This window comes from Micrasema longulum, unplaced genomic scaffold, assembly GCF_059751315.1.
Source record: "Micrasema longulum isolate JH-2025_06_02 unplaced genomic scaffold, ASM5975131v1 h1tg000864l, whole genome shotgun sequence".
NCBI lineage: Eukaryota > Metazoa > Arthropoda > Insecta > Trichoptera > Brachycentridae > Micrasema > Micrasema longulum.
The window spans coordinates 118847-136244 of record NW_028278056.1 but is presented as its reverse complement, the minus strand read 5'-3'; the positions used below and the strand labels follow the sequence as shown (position 1 = coordinate 136244).

General features: G+C 30.1%; 1 protein-coding gene across 1 annotated transcript in view; it reads left to right on the top strand.

Annotated features, from left to right (window-relative positions):
- The window catches only part of LOC148278536 (voltage-dependent T-type calcium channel subunit alpha-1G-like), a 151181-nt gene that overhangs the window by 54759 nt on the left and 79024 nt on the right, over nt 1–17398 (top strand). The window contains exons 6-7 of the mRNA XM_088231265.1: nt 2866–3142; nt 12652–12744. Of these exons, the coding sequence (XP_088087391.1) occupies nt 2866–3142; nt 12652–12744 (370 nt within the window). The remainder of the gene's footprint in view (nt 1–2865; nt 3143–12651; nt 12745–17398) is intronic.

The window sequence follows — 17398 nt, the reverse complement described above, 5'->3', positions numbered from 1 at the left end:
AATTACCCCCTCCTTATCAACACTCACTAATCTGTTCACTGTTTCTTTTACACATGTATGTTTAGTTATTAAATAACCCTGAAGAGGGCAACGTGCAGTTGCCGAAACTAGTCGGTTGTGTGAATAAAAAGTGGTTCGTAAAACAAAGTAATTTTATTTATACTTCTATAATATAACAATAAATCATAAAGTTAGGGCTACAAATATCCATATAACTGAATATATTTACCATTGACGTGTCTTTATTGCTTGTTGTGAATGCAGAAGTGTGTATATTGTTTTGCTTTTTTAATCAATTGTTTCTTATGGGAGCTAGGACCATCCAAAACCCAAAAAAAGGCCCAGTTTTATCTGCCGTCTTTGGACGAACGATATACAAATATGATCAATCATTTTTAGTAACGTAAAATGTACCGACAGTGGTGCCAAAAATGAAACAGCAAAGCATCAATTCGTGCAGTTATCATTTTTGCACTGCATCGGAAAAACATCTGCGAGAGAGTAACAGAAAAACAATGTTCAAATACCTATTCGCAAAATGTTTACCTACTGCATTAAAAAAAATGGAAATAATCTCAAACCGGAGTAAAAACATCGTCACTCATTTCAATTTAATTTTTAAGTTATATGTTAGATTAGTACAACATATTTTAAATCAATAAATTACAACAGGGATGTAGAATACCTTAAATAAGGGAATATGGAAGTCTAGGCATTAACAGGGCTTATGACTTGTCATTGGCTGGTTTAAGTGGCCACTTTACACACTGTGTAACATTCACCATTTTGCCTATGTTTAAACATCAACATTTCTTCAATTCTTCCATTTGTTGATTTAAGTGAAGTAAAAGAGCTGAATTGTTGTGAAGAGATTCATCTGACTGAATTACTTTACATACTAGGCAACGCCTGACAACAATTTTTCAGTTTTTAATCTTCTTCTTGAACCAGTTGGTTTTATTACAATATTTGAGTTTGTCCAAATGTTTGTAGGCAAAAGACTAGATTTCACCCCCTTCGGGAGTCATTAAGATTAAGTGGCCACTTAAACCAGCCAATGACAAGTCATAATCCCTGTAAATGCCTAGACTTCCATATCCCCTTATTTAAGGTATTCTCCATCCCTGTTGTAATTTGTTGATCCTAATGACTCCCGAGGGAGTGAAATCCAGTCTTTTGTCTACAAACATTTTGACAAACTCAAATCTTGTAATATTTTTAAATCGTTTTGTAACTCTACACAGTTTATGTCATTGTTACATTGACATTGCAAAAATATTTCTCGGAAATGCAAGGAAAATTTTCCCGTCCGATTTGCATTCAACGAGAGGAAATTTATGCATATTGAGAGATGCATTTTCTATTGGATTTTCTGTCAACCAATTTATACGTTACAGTAAGTTTTTCCCTATTACCCTTTGGGGAAAATTGGGTTCGATATTGGCTCCCGAGAGTTACCAATATTACAATTTTCCCAGTTTCCGATTTTCCGATTTTCTACATCCCCACATTATATTTAGGAAGAAGCGCTAGAATAACCGAAACGGTAAATTATTTTGACAGTAAAGTGATAATCATGATAATATTTCAAATTTCTTATTTGACGTAAGGATTCATAATAACAAATGCAAACGATTTTTTCTTCAAAAATATTCAAGTTTCTGGAGTAAAAGTTTTTTGGGAAGAATTTGTTTTTATTTAAACGTTTTCATTAATTATTCAGCTGACAGATATTTCTCCGTGACTCCGTGTCCAGGCGGATAAAGAATACAGTTCTATACGTGAACCGGAACTCGGAATTTTATTCTTTACTTTTATAATTATTATTTTTTACGGTAAAATTACTATCTCTTGCATGGTTGAATGTGTAATTAGTGCATGGTAATATTTTTTAAAGCGAGTATTGCTAAGCTAATATGACTAAGTATTTTTAATTTAATTTAAGCAACACTTTTTTATTGTAAAAACAAAATAAAATAAATGTATTTATAAATAGATAAATGAAATTAGTTTTGTAAGGAAAATGAAAATAAAATTACTTTTTCTCTTTTCATTTTAACATCAATAACAAATGTGACATTAACTGTAACAATTTATAAATATTTTATTACATCCTCAGTTTTTAAACTATTGCCATTTAAAAGTAAAAATAAAAGTACATGAATATATTATTCAAGTAGTACTAAATCTTAACAGTAAATAGATAAATAATCACACTAGTTCAATTTTGGTCACTAAAATTACAGTTTTTGAAAATGTGTCAGTGAAAAAAGGTTCAGTTTTCTATTTTTCATAATTTGTTAATTATCAATTTTATATAGAAAGTTAAAATCCATTTTAATTTAAAACTGTATTTTTGTTAATACACGTTAATAATTTTATCAAACTATGTGTATGTATTTGAAGTAATATATTTGAAATTATATAACTTCAAATATATTACATAAAATCTACTAAATAACTAAAACAGTATCAGTCACTATCCAAGCGCAAAAGTTAGCCTCTTTTTTAGAAAGTAACAGTTTTAAGATTAACTAACTGTACAAAAATAGATTGTAATAAAAAAATATATTTATATCATTTTATGTGTAAAAATAAAATTAAAATTTACCATCATTTTTATATCTACCAGTTTTCAGACGAGCCCATTCCTAATTTCAATAATTAAATTTATAACAGTTTATTTTTCATTAGATAGGGCTTTAGTATAGACAAGTCTTTGTGTTATGCACAAACTTGTTGTTTGACCACAACATTAAAAAAATATCACCTTTTCATTAATTTGTTAATTTAAACGCCGAAGTAAGATAGATAAATACGTCAATTCCAGGTAATAACTAATTAAATCTTTTTTTATTCCCGCAGCATCTCCTTTTACTACGAGTTTTCCAAGGAGCAAGACTACATCTGCACCACGGCCGAGGACTCCGGCATGCACCTGTGCGCCAACTTCCCGCCCTACCGTTACGGGGCCCTCACCTGCAATGGCACACCGGAGACCTTCTCCCTTAACACGCCCACCGCCACTTCGTGCGTCAACTGGAACCGCTACTATACTAACTGTACCCAGCGCGGGTCCAACCCTTTTCAAGGAACAATCTCCTTTGATAACATAGGGCTGGCGTGGGTCGCCATTTTTCTGGTGAGTTTAGTAACACGAGGACTTGTACTTTGTCACCCATTTTGTTCTATTTTAAATGTTGTTTTTTACAAATATCGCGAGACTAATTCATAATTTTCCTGTACGCACCCAATAGGGTACTGTATTGGCACTCCAATGAGGAAGTATAGTGCTACGTTAAATTAAATATATATTTTTTCTTAATCGCGGCAAAAATAAAAGCATTTAATTGTATTGCGAAGTTTCCTGAAAATGTGTGGGGGAAAAAAAGATTTGATTAAAAGGGAAATACATTGAACGACGTCACTAGCTTTTTCGAATCAAACAACGATAGTGTTGTGATTGATTTCCGGTTTATGGGAAGCCAATTCACCAATTAGCAGAACTCAACGCAGAGAATTTATGACGCCACACGCGGAGGCAACAAAATTTCGTTATTTCAAAATAACGAAATTTTAAACTATCATATGCTGATAATACGATTTATATTTCTATTTTTTTAATAAGCTTAGTTTGCTACCCTACTTACTAACAAATTTAAAATATAAATAAAACCACTTTGCTTCGTTATTGCATCGATCTGCATAATTTTAAAGAAGTTAAAGCGATGAAACAATGAACTATTGCAGTGAAAAACTACCTTTTGAACCAATATTTTACATCTACTCTCCAGAAATCTCACCTGGGATTTGAAGCATGATGGTAGGTGAATACTCCAACCATACACCTCAAAGCAAACTTATCTCCACTCGATTTCGATTTTGTTTTCAGCATTTTAATCTGATAATAGTCGTATTTTACAGACATAATTGTGTTGTACTACTTTACTTTACCAAATGTACCAAAAGCCTAGTTTTATTAACTTACATAACGTTCACAAACGGCGCATGATTGCGGATCAATTATTTCTTTAGAATAAACTCAATTAATCGGATCTATTCTGCCGATTTGCTGTCGGAAGTAAATTTCATAACCCTCATTTCGCTCTTGGAAAACGACATTATTAAATAACAACAAATCCTGAGCAGCTCAAAATTCTCCCTTAAGAAGAGCAATCAGTATTTCTTCAAAATATAAGGTTTACGATTTGGACTTGTTCAACGACTCAGCTCTCCACTATAAACAGAAGCTGAGTTGATATTAATAATATTAAACCTTTTTTAAAAAAATAGTTTCTTATTCATGATAATATAAAGGATACTAACATATTCAAACAATACGATTTATTCGTCGGATTATTATGTATTTTCTTTCAAATATAAGAATTTTCAATCCCAATAATATTTCCATCATAGTTTTATAAATAAATATTTTATAATGTTCAAAGTAAAGCGTTTTATGTAATATAAATATACTTATGCCCACATCTATCACACAACAAAGAAAAAAAGGAAATTCAGTATTTCTGACAATGTTATGCCACTGAAGTATTTTACAGTTCGTTTAGCACGATACATTGAATAGAAAAGTATTGTTTTTCTTTTGTGAAAAGGGTTTTCTGAAAATATTTAAAAATAAATCGAATAAAAATTCCAAATTACAACGCTTTTTTATAACTTTTATTGTATAAACTAAAGACGACTAATATTTTTATCCACAAATTTGGAATATCCAGTGACCGGTGTCATCCCTTACGAGATATCTTCGAGACTGGTATCTTTATTAAAGAGTTCAATATATTTATACAAAACTGAGGTAAGGTTAGACATTTTTATATTAATAAATATAGCACACACTTACTCCACCATAACGAGACTACACAAACTTATCAATTAGTTTAACGACTTACTGAAATTGAACATGTTAAATACTTAGGACTAAGAATAGACAGACAATTAACATGGACAATTCATATCAACAATTTAATTAGCAAAGTGGCGACATTATCGAGTATTTTTTTTAAAATCTAAAATTTTGTTCCAAAAACGGAAAAAATTCTAATGAAGCCTATGTAAAAACTAAAATATGTTATACGCAACTACTATGGGGAGCAGGATATCAAAATGACATAAACAGACTACAAAGACAACAAAATAAAATATTAAAGTTAGTATATGACCTTCCCTATTTAACTGCAACTAGAGAACTTTTTAAACAAACTAAGCCATTAAATATAACTGAATTTTTTCAACTAGAATCATACGAATTTATCCATAAATTAGCCACTAATGTAATTGTAGACGAAGAACTAAAACTGGTAAAAAATTGTAGTCAACATGGACATAATACGAGAATATCAGACAAATACCATATACAACTATCTAAAACAAGACAAGGACAATCAAGACTAATGAACCAGGGACTGAAATTATACAATAAACTACCAGACAAAACTAAACAAAAGACTCAGACAAACTTTTCAAAAGACGTAAAAAATATTATTTTGAACAACAGAGTGTGATTGAAAAATGTATATATTCTATGTAAAATGAATGTAATAATCCGTAAGGGTTTATAAATAAATTTTCAAAAAAAAAAAAAAACAAATTAACTTAACGCTATTGAAATAAAGGGAACTGAAAGATTTTAGAATGGAAGCAAAAATGAATGGTATATCTGTTAACTGTCTTCTGTGTGCTGATGATGCCATGCTTCTAGCTAGCAGCAAAGAAGACCTACAATTCTTGGTAACGGAAGTCTACGATATATGCAGAAAACGCAATTTGCCAATGAATGTTGATAAATCAAAAGTTATGGTTTTTGAAAGGGATGAAAATATAACCAAATGTGAGATCAGTGAGAACGGAGATTTTCTGAATCAGGTAGAAAAAATTGTGTATCTGGGAATTATGTTTACTAGGGATGGAACGATTAAGAAAGATATTGAAAAGAAGGTGGGTGCCAGGAACAGGGTGAACGGTGCACTGAAATTTACTTTGGCATACAAATGTTTGTTGCAGGAGTCACAACTAGCAGTTCACAATGGAGTTCTAGTGCCAGCTCTAATGTATGGAAGTGAATTGTGAAAATAATATGAAAGTAGGTTAAATGCTGTTGAAATGCAATCCCACAAACAAATGTATGCTAAAACGATGTATAATAGGTGCATAGATGTCGAGATCCGTGAACTATGTAAGGCTGAGACGTGCATTATCGATTGAATCAAGAAAGGGGTGCTGTGTTGGTTTGGACATATAGAGCGAATGGACAGTGAAAAAATAGCTAAAAGGACGATGCGAATGTTGATGGATGTAAAAAACGAGAAAGACCGTGAGAGACATGGCACGATCAATTTCATCAAATACCTGAAGATGGACATGTCAAGGGGGAATAGTTGGCGTGCGTGCATGAGAAGATGTATGAATGTAGAAGAAGCGAGGTCTGTATGCAAAAATAGAGTGATGTGGCGTTCTATTATCTCTACCTACCTCTACGGAGAAACGGCGTGATGGTTTGTTTGTGTTTGTTTAACTATTCATATATTTTGCTATTCCATATCAGAATTAAAACATATGTTTTTTTAAGAGTAGAATAATTTATAGACGCATTAAGCCATATTATGCGCGTGACTCATTTTTTTTCCATTTGTATTTGTTCGGTATGTCACTTTGCAATCACTTTAAAAAATGCATTAAAAGCCCGCTGGGTACATTAAAACTATTTACGGTTGAAATAAAAATAAAATAAAAACAAATTCCAGCCCCGGAGTTTCAAATTAAGCGATACTTCAAATTGATTTATTTTAAAAACTTTTTCTCGGTTAATATAAAAGAAAGGTTTATTTTCATCCACTAAACTTAATTTCGTTTCTATCTTTTTACATACGTTTTACATACATCAGTAAATTCAATTTAAAGATAATATTATTAAGACCAGTATGTGGCTTCAGATGACAACACTAGTCCATATAAGTTGGCTTAATGAAGATGGATTGTGACTTCGAGAAAACAAAGATTTTAGCTCTATTGTTGTGGGGAAAAACAATATTTCAGAAATCCAACCGTAGAGATAAATTGTTGGATTCTAACGCAAAACTGACTATTTCCAATTTTTTTTTTTTTAAATAAATATTAGCGTTCTGGTGATTGACCCAAATATTTAGATTTGGTCGGCATTTTCAACTTCAGTTGTCAATAACTCACTATTAGATTCGCAGTAATCTTGAGTATGCCTTATGCGTATGGAGTCCGCAATATCAAAATCATTTCAATTCAATCTGTTCAAAAAAGTTCTTAAAGTACCTTTTGTATAAGTTCCAAATTTCTAACCCACGTTCAAATTCTAATTATGAGCACCTTCTAACTCTTTTTTATTTTGATTCTCTGATAAAACGCCGCGTTATTTTAGAAATTAAATTTCTGAATAAAATATCAAACTATAAAGTAGATACTAACTTCCTAAATAAAATACAAATAAATGGGGGATTTACAACACAAAGACATCGGCAAATATTTAACTGCTTTTGTTTTCAAGTAATGCAACATACCACACACCTATGGTCCGCATGTGTCGGGAATATAATATACTGCCGAAACAATAAAATTGTAATTTTTTATGATACTCTTTCTGCTTTTGCGAATAATCTTCTACAAATAAGTATTATTTAATAAGTACAATTTATTTTTTATTGCATTGTATCCTGTATAAAAAAATACGTTTATATTTAAAAATATGTATTACATCTTAATATATAAATCTATTTTGTGTAATTATATAATTGAATATGTGTATAAATGTAAAATTGTATCAACGAATGCTTTCAAATTGTATGTTTTCTAGTATGTATCTATGTTAAATTACCTAATAAAATAAAATATAGTAATCAAGTGAATAAGTGGGGTTTGAATCTCAAATCTATGATTCGTGAATCCGCAACACTTACCACGGGACCAAAACCCAATTTTAATTTACTTTTTAAAAAAGGCAAACAATTCAATCTTTATTTGTTATTTTTATATGATATACAAGTATGTATTATATTTTGCGAATGTTAAATTTATTTTTTAATTATGTCTTGTTTTTCTAGTACTCTATTTATCCCAACTTAACACAAGAACTCCAACGGAGTTGAGACTTAATGTTATAATGTTAATTACTCAGTGATTTGAAAATAAATAATTACTCTTTTTTTCTAATCCAACAAACCTAGTTTGTCATTTATGCGATAGTACAAAACATTGTTCATTAATTGATACGAAGTATCAAATAAACGCTTTTATTGCCAAGTTCATTTTTGTTAATAATTGACCATTTAAAATCTTCATCTGGAAAATATGTTGCATTGTTCTATTTATTTATAATAATTATGGCTTATTATTTTACACTTAAAATTTATAACAAAACATTTTTTATGACTTATCAATAGATTATTAGTATAAAATTAAATTAAAAATAAGAAATGGTTTTCATTCTTTCATACTAAATGCATTTTTGACTCTTTATTTTGCACATACCTTGCCAAAATAAAAATAAGACGAAAATCATACTGTTAAACTGAAATATATTCATTGTAATCGTCATTCCCTTTCCGCACCTAATGGTGCATAGGGCACTGCATTGGTACATAAATTGTAGCGTATTTTGATCATGTTTTTGTCACATGAATGTAAGATGATCAGTTTTACGCTTCAGGTGCCAGTCTAGGGACTATGAAATATTCTAGTGTAGTAACACATATTTAAATGAATATTTCATGTCAACCATGTCGGAATTCATACCCGAGACCTCTTGCACGGTAAACTAATGCGCTGACCACTAAATCACAGGCCGACAGCTTATTACCAGATATATCACCATAACTAAAAACCATATTTAAAGTCAAATTATTTGTTGTCTTCCTAGCAAAATTTATCGGATCTAACCCAATTATGATTTTTTCGTCTTAAATTATCTAAATGTTATATTAATTCAATTCGATGTTTTTGTAAATATACAGTTTTGCATAACAGCCTCCACAATTTATTCCTATACATACTTTATATAGAGACTACTGAAAGCCAACGCGTGTTCTACAAATTTCATAGTTATTTTTACATTGTACATTTATAAACTTGAATACAAGATGCCAGGTGATAATTTTTATTCAAAATTTGAATTTTTGTGCTTTATAACAAGCTAAACCCGGCAATGCTTTGCTTTTACTAGATTTGAGTTTGTACTTTTATTTTTCTTTTCTTTTCATGGTCAAGTCATACCATATATATGTGCTATAAACCTTTTTAATAATTAAAAAAGGAATGGCCCACGCTCAGACGCTGTAGTCTTTGTGGGAATTTTTTTCCAATTCATGTTATAGCTTAATTTTGAAATGTATTTTTTGTCATTATATTTCTATGCCAATAATATGTGTATGGAAAAAAAACAAACAAAAAAAAAATAAAAAAATACTTGTCTGTAGATAAAATGAACGCAATCGAAAGTTTGATATCGATTATTCTATTTAGTTCATATTAAATATCATATGTACATACACATTATTATTTTTGTGTTTCGGATTACATAAATGTTGAGGATATGCGGTGACAGGAAATTTTGATAAATACGATTCTGAAGAAAAAAACTGTCACTATCTTGCAGATGCCTCCCCAGTACAGTGCAAAAAAGACAACTGCATGTCTGATCTTTTATGCTTAACTAAAATAGACAAAATAGACGTTTCGCTGTACTGTTTTCCGCACCTCATAATTGAACCGATTTAGTTTTTTTTAAACCGAGTATCAAAATAAAATTCTCTGTATAGGTACGTTTTGTGTTTTTTTTAAATAGTTATCGTATTTGCATACCGTGCAAGAGCAGATATAACTAAGTGATTTTATAGATTTTTGGATTGGTTCTAGTTCTTATAGTAAACAATTTATCAAAAAACAAAAACAATAGGCATACGTTAATGATAAATATCTATATTGTTTATATAAAGAAAAGTCAGGCCATGTTTCCTCATAAAATTAAACATTATAAAATGTACTTTTCGCCTTTCTTAAATAAAACTATCGACCAATAATACGACCACTTATGACACTTAACTCATGCCTAAACGCTTAGTAATGCTCAACGCATATTTAGTTGTTCTTTAACCGCCGGCCAGGTTTTGACAAAAGCTTGACATTTAATTCGAAACATAAATGCCCAATTGTTTCATTAAAGTGTGTATAAGCTGTTAGGATAAACTTAGAAAAGATGGTGTAAGTTTTGATGTGTATATAGGTACCTAGGTGGGTACTTATTTATGATCTTAAATTTAGTAAGAATTAATTAATTTTTAAATATAGAATTCTTTTTGCAAATGTCGAACTCTGCTCTTCTACCAACAGGGATACACTTCTTGTACAAATATTTTTTTTGTAGAATTGTTTGTGTCCATATTGTTATTTCTTTACGTTTGTGTTATTTTAATGATTACTGTAATTTGTAAATCCGTGTATCTTGTTTACGGCCGGTGTTATCATTTTTTGGTAGAAAAGAAACAGGGGCGTACTTTATGAAGGAATGCAATTTTCAAAAATGTTTTGAATGACAGTTAATATTATTTTGTTATTGCCAAAAATCCAGTAAATAGAAATAAGCATCTGATTATGATCAATAAAAAGCTAATGTATTTTGTTAACATACAAATACAAACTTTTTTATAAACAAGAATGTAACATCCTCCAATTTTTTTAGTATATTCATTTTCGTCGAATGCAGCCCTGGAAATTGATTTAAAAAAAGGATTTATGCTCCTAACTTTCGTCTATTAATTAGATTGAAGATTTTAAGAGCCGCAAAAATGCCACAACATTAAAAAAAATAACACATAAATTATTCCAGTAGTTATTTAGTCTATCAAAAACACGCATATGATCATTGCGTTTTATATATAAAAATAGAATTTCAGTGCTATAGAACTGATGGCATTTTAATTTAATCTGTAGTTTTAAAAGCGATGATAAACTAATTTAAATATATATATATATATATTTAAATTTATACATAAGCTTAAAACATTGATAGCTTAATGAATGAAAATTGAAAGATATTTCAATAGAGAAAGAAAACTTTTTGACATGTCATTGACTTGTTTAAGTGACCACTTTACACACTAAATGATATTCGCCATTCGATTTTTTTTTTAATATTTAAAAAAAAAAGGATTTTCACTCTCGTGATTAACCTCAATATTTAAATTTGGGCCGTTTTTAACGAATTGTAAATAACTCAATATTAGAAAATGGAATCAAGCTGTAATAGATTGAAGTTTGAATCTCGGATCTCTGATCCTTAGTCTTCGGAAACCATCCAGAGAACCGCAACCCGGTTAACGTTTAAACATCCATCTTGCAACCACTTTCCTGTCTAAATACCCATCTTCGAGTTTACCTCTATTCAAATGGTGTTACGCCAAAATGTGTTTTTTTATTATTATTATCAATAGACACTAAAACAGTGTGAGACGAAGATGGATTGGCGTGGTTAAGCTCGAAGTCTTATACGTTTATCGTGTTTATGAATCTATTGTATACCGTTATTTTATTGCCCATGTTTTTCTTAGTTACATAGTTTTATTTTATTTTATTTTTGTTCAGTTTCTGATATTTTGGTTTGATGATGTTACTGTTGTAATAAGAAAGTTCAGTGATTTTTTTTATATTGTTTTATTTGATAATTGACTATTAAACTAAGACAAACTTTTTTTTAAAATTTTTATTTATCGTATTATTAGTGCTACGATTTTTCAAAGTTTAGTATTTCTAAAATAACTCACGCGTGTAACATCAGAGGTTCTTTTCCCCTAATTTTCATTCAGTTCTTTCCATTGGTCCAGAAACGGTAAGCAGACCGAAAATCTTCCATATCAATGGTTGATTCATATGAACCAGTGATGTCATTCAAAGTAGTGCGTTTTATTAAAATATTATTTATGTTTTTTTTCGTACATTTTCAAGAAACTTTTCCGTACAATTTGATGCTCTTGTTCTTACAAATGTTTTTTTTAAAATGTTTTTTGTATCCAATTTCCCGTAGGGCTGAAGTTTCTCATTGGCTTAGGCCGTTTATTTAATAAATATATAATTGAAAAGTATATACATATTTTAAAGGTTTTTTTTTTTAAATAAATATTAGCGTTCTTATAATTTACCCAAATATTTTTATTTTGGCGGCCATTTTTAACGAGTTGTAAATAACTTACTATTAGAAAACGGAAACCAAGTTGAGGTAGAGTGGGGTTTGAGCCTCGGTCCTCTGGCCCGTGAGTTCGCAACACTAGCCACGGGACCACAACCCGATTCAAATTATCTGTAATTTCTTTGTATTATTATTTATTATTATTTAGTTGAAGTTATCTGAAATATTCTCAGTTTACTCTATGAAATTTAGTTAAATATTAACAATAATGGTATTTTATTTTACAAATTAAAGACGAGTAGTGCTAAAATGCACAAATTTGTGGGATTTAAGTACCAATTATATTTTATTTATACATAGGTAAACTAGGTGACAATTATTTTGCACCAATAATTATTTTCCATAGCAAAATTGTTTTGAATAATGGAGGTAATTTATTTTGAACTTTCTGAGGCAACACTTTGTAAGAATATAATTTAATTTTGCAGGTAATTTCTCTGGAAGGATGGACGGACATAATGTATTACGTTCAAGATGCGCACAGCTTCTGGGATTGGATATATTTTGTTCTCCTTATTGTGGTGAGTAAATATTTTTCAATACAATTCTTATTTTATTTAAAAAGTAATTATTTTGAATATTTGAATCACACTATTATACAGCCTTTTTATACGATTGGAAAAGAAAATACCTTCAACGGTAGCATGCGCACATCATATCTAATGTTTTCTAAAGAAATGTTTAGTTCTTATTATTCAACTTAATATTTCCACTAAGCATTTTCTAAAAGTAGTTCGAAAAATATATTTGAAAAATATGAGCGTACAAACATTGAAAAAAATTATCAGATAATTAGTATGATTTATTTTGATTAATGATAATTATTACTGTACCTGAGCATATTATATTCCTTTTTTCTCCCCATTAGGCAATAAAAGTATTTTTTTACTATTGAAAGCTATAAAATTGTTTTCAAATTAGACTATTGGCTCTAATAAAATTATTTGGAAGTTGGAAATATAGAATGTTATCAAATGGGTATTGTGTACCGCTCCCAACGAGATTTTTTTAAACTCCAGGGGTACAAATAGGAATATTTTTTTTTTCCTTGCAACTAATTTTTGCTTCATATATAGCCACACTGATGATTAGTTACTGATGAAGTGTCGTCACATTAAAAAAAAAAATCACTCTCTAGGAGGAGAGAAGATTCAAAACACTGCCACTGGGAATATAATATAATTTACGTACTATGTATTTAATAAATAAATAAAATTACATAACTGATTTATTTTCTATATTGTTAGTAGATTAAATAAATTATACGACTTTCATAAATGTAAATTCATTTAAATTTGTATCAATGAATTTCGCACATTTTCTTATTTAGGTATAAAGTATTCAAATATGATTTGGAAGTAGGCAAAACAAATCGATATTTTTTTTCCAAGTATTTTTTATTTATGAATTTATAATGAAGCATTTAAATATGTTGAGCTTATATACATAAGTATCCTGGAACTATGATTTTGATTTAAAACAAACAAACACTAAGTTGAATTTAAAAATCTCTCAAATAATATTATACGCCAACAGAATAAGAAATTTAATCCATAACATTACTGCGGTCGGCTTCTGAAAACAAAACATTAACCATACTCGCCAACTATAAAAGGTATCAGGTTCTCTAGTTCTGGACGTCAGTCAGAGATGCGAGACGCGGATGTGATTTGGGACGACGCATATGAGTTGCCAGTCGGCATATATGACCGGGGGTTATTTGTAGACACCGTGTCTTCCAAATATAAAGCGGACACAGAATTATGATAACTATATCTATCTTCAATATTCCGTGTGATATTGAATTAATGTATTCACTTTGAAAAAGCTCTAACTCTATTCAAAGGTGCAGCAAATTGCCTCTCAAAAGCTCACAAAAGAGCCTAATATGATACTCGTTTCAGGAGCTTTCAGTATAACTTGGTATTCTGACGCGAACTCGTATAAGTGTTATATTTACATAGCCATTTTCGAGATCCTGAGCTTTTATAAAATCTAGTGCAGTGTTCGTGCACTTGTTCTCGCAAAGTACGTGGGTCTAATATGAAGGAAGTTTCAGCTAACTAATATTTCACCCTTGTGATAATAAGCGAAGGCTCGTGACTCGCGAGGTCGCTAAAGTTTATCTGATTTCTCTTAGAACAGTGGTTTCCACATAGTGTTTCGTGGAGCTCAAAGAATGCAATGAACAGATCTTAGAGGTCAATTAAATAGAAAATATGGATTAAATATTAATTTTATCTCAAAACACTTAAAATATTTATTAAAGAAGGGAGAATGGAAGTCGATGCATTGATGGGAAATGTGATTATTGCGATTTTAACTTAAAATAATTGTAATAAACAGCATATATTTTACAACTTAATTCAACATATTTTTAAATAAAAAAAAAAAGAAATGACTAAATAACTACAACAGTGTAATTCACTCTTTTTTGGAAAGTGACAGTCATAACATTAACCATTGTATAAAAGTAGAGTTTAATAGAAAAAAACGTGTAACATAAATATAATGACTACAATTTATTGTTAAATTTCCCCCGAGTTAAAAATCTAAATTTTGCAATTCTAAAAATATTTATTAATTAATTAAAAATAATATACACATCGATTTCAGTTATGTAGTTATAAAATTTATTATAAAAGTCAGACGAATTGTGAGATTTTTTAAAGATTATTTTTTTATCTTTTAAAACGGTTCTTCTTAGGTAGGTATTCAAATTATACTACTGACTGTTTTGGCTACTTCTCAGTGAAAAACTTTTTTTTTTACTTTCAGAATTATTTTCACATTAATAACCACTTTTCTCTCAATCTATTGTGTATATTTATAATTCACACATCAATTGTGCCCTGATCTTATACAATCAATTATACATTTTTGACATCGAAATCTTACTAGACTGCCTCATCTTTTAAAAATAATATTCAGACAAAATTCTAAACCGCAATTATCACTCTCTCACACATAGTGGCATGCGTTCCATATAGGCACATAAACAGTGCCTATCTTACTAGAATTTCATTAAAACAACAACAAAAAAATAATAGAAAATATGCGAATAACTGTTTGTAAAATGCGCCAGATAATAATTTGGTTAAGTACTGCATTGAACCGATCGGCGCGCCGCCATTTTGATCATATTGCAGCGGTTCTTTACATGAACAAAACGTGTATGTGTGAGTTATTTTTCATTTATATTTACGCGTGCATGGATAGCTTTGTAGGCAGCGTTTTTCCACGAACTTTAGTGCATTGTTTTAGAAAAAAAAAACATAAAATATATCTAGCGATTTTTTTTGACGGTCAAAGATCAAATCTCAAATAAATAACCCCAAACGTCTCAAATCTTGTATTTTTTTTTGTTTTTCAATATTTTTTAAAGGGGGTTGCTAATCTAAGTTTTTTTTTATATGTGACTTATTGTTTCTCTGTTCTGAAATTGGGAGCTACAGTTTTAGAACATGGGGATAACGATACCAAGGTCGTTCTCCTGAAACTCTCATTAGCGGGTATCTTTAATCTTATGTAAAGTTATCTGAGCTCTGGTGACGAATATATCCACTTCGTTATAAATAGAACACAGTAGCTTTACGATTATTCTGCATACAACGGAATAATAAATTATATAATAAAAGGAAATAATATTTTCTATTAACTAACCAATAATACTAATGATATTACTCGTACCAATAAATTAAAAATACGCGTCTCTCAATAATTTTATGACTTTTGACTTAAATTAACATTAATTGTCATGAAAAGTATTAACTTCTGTAAATCTATAATATTGCTCTCATGTTATAGGTAAATAATACAAGTTTTTTTAAATAGCTAGTTGACGCGTTGTCTGTGAAAAATAGATGATTTTGTCGTGTTGGTCTAGATGGCACGCGAAATGTAAGTCTTTCAAATATATTTATTTATTTACATGCGTAAGTTTGTTGTACATTATTTGAGACATAAGTCCTAACTCCATGGGACTAAAAGTTTTGTGTTGAGATGGGACTAGCAATTAGTTGACACAGATGGGAATCAATTTTATTGTTTATTAGTTTGTAGAAAAATAATTGGTCTCACATTGTTCTCTAATTTAGAAGACAATTTTTCTACGATACATAATCATATATCAATGATTCAAAACATATATTGTGGGAAATAGGGTTTTACACGCAGCGGTCAGTAAATGTGAAGCAGCGTAAAGGCACAACATACAGCTTTGAATTCAGAGTAAACTGGCATAGACAGTTAGACTTTTTTACTCTACTTCGCGTTTTTGCACGGTAATGTTGATTCGGCATGACGTGACAACACTCATTTTTAGAACATAATTTGAACCTATCGTTCTATGAAGCATCATATCCTTTTAATTGGCGGCCTCCATGGTGTAATGGTTAGGACACTTGATTCAAACACTAAAGGTTCCGGGTTCGATTCCCGGAGAGATTTTTTTATATTTTTTATATGTATTTTAATATATATAAGTAGGTATAATTTTTTAATAAAGAGTACGGTTCCAAATGAGTTTTCTTATAACTTTAAATGCGACGTTTGCCGCGACGGAAACGTTTTTGTCTGTTTGAGAAAAAAAACAAATATAAATTAGACATTTTTATTCCTTTTTTTCTGTATTTATGTGTAAAAATATATTTTACATTCATTGAAAATACATTTTATTAAATATGTGAACCCAGTATCCCACAAATAAAATATTTATTCTTCTTTTTGCTCTCCCATAAAATCATTTATTTGAGTATGTCCAAATGCTTGCAGACCGGCTGGACCTCCTCCCTAGGGAGCTATTCATAAGTACACAGTGGGTAAAGTGGGCACTTAAACCAGCCAATGACAGGTCATAAGCCCTGTAATTGCCTAGACTCTCTTATTCCCTTCTCAAAAATGTTTTCCCTCGCTGTTGAGATAAATTTAATTATTTATTTGTTTTTCCTTCAAATAATTGCCGATACCTTGCGATTTTCGTGAAAATGCGGCGCGTTTTGCATTGTTAGACGTGGTTAAAGGAATGATGTTAGTGATCAAATATTTTATTGTTATGTTTTTTTTTTCTATTTGCGTGACTTCGTTATATTATTTTTAATGCTGGCTCAAGTGATGAAAATTGAAGCCAAATTTTCAAGAGCTCACTTGTCTAATTTCACACACAATTGATCGGAG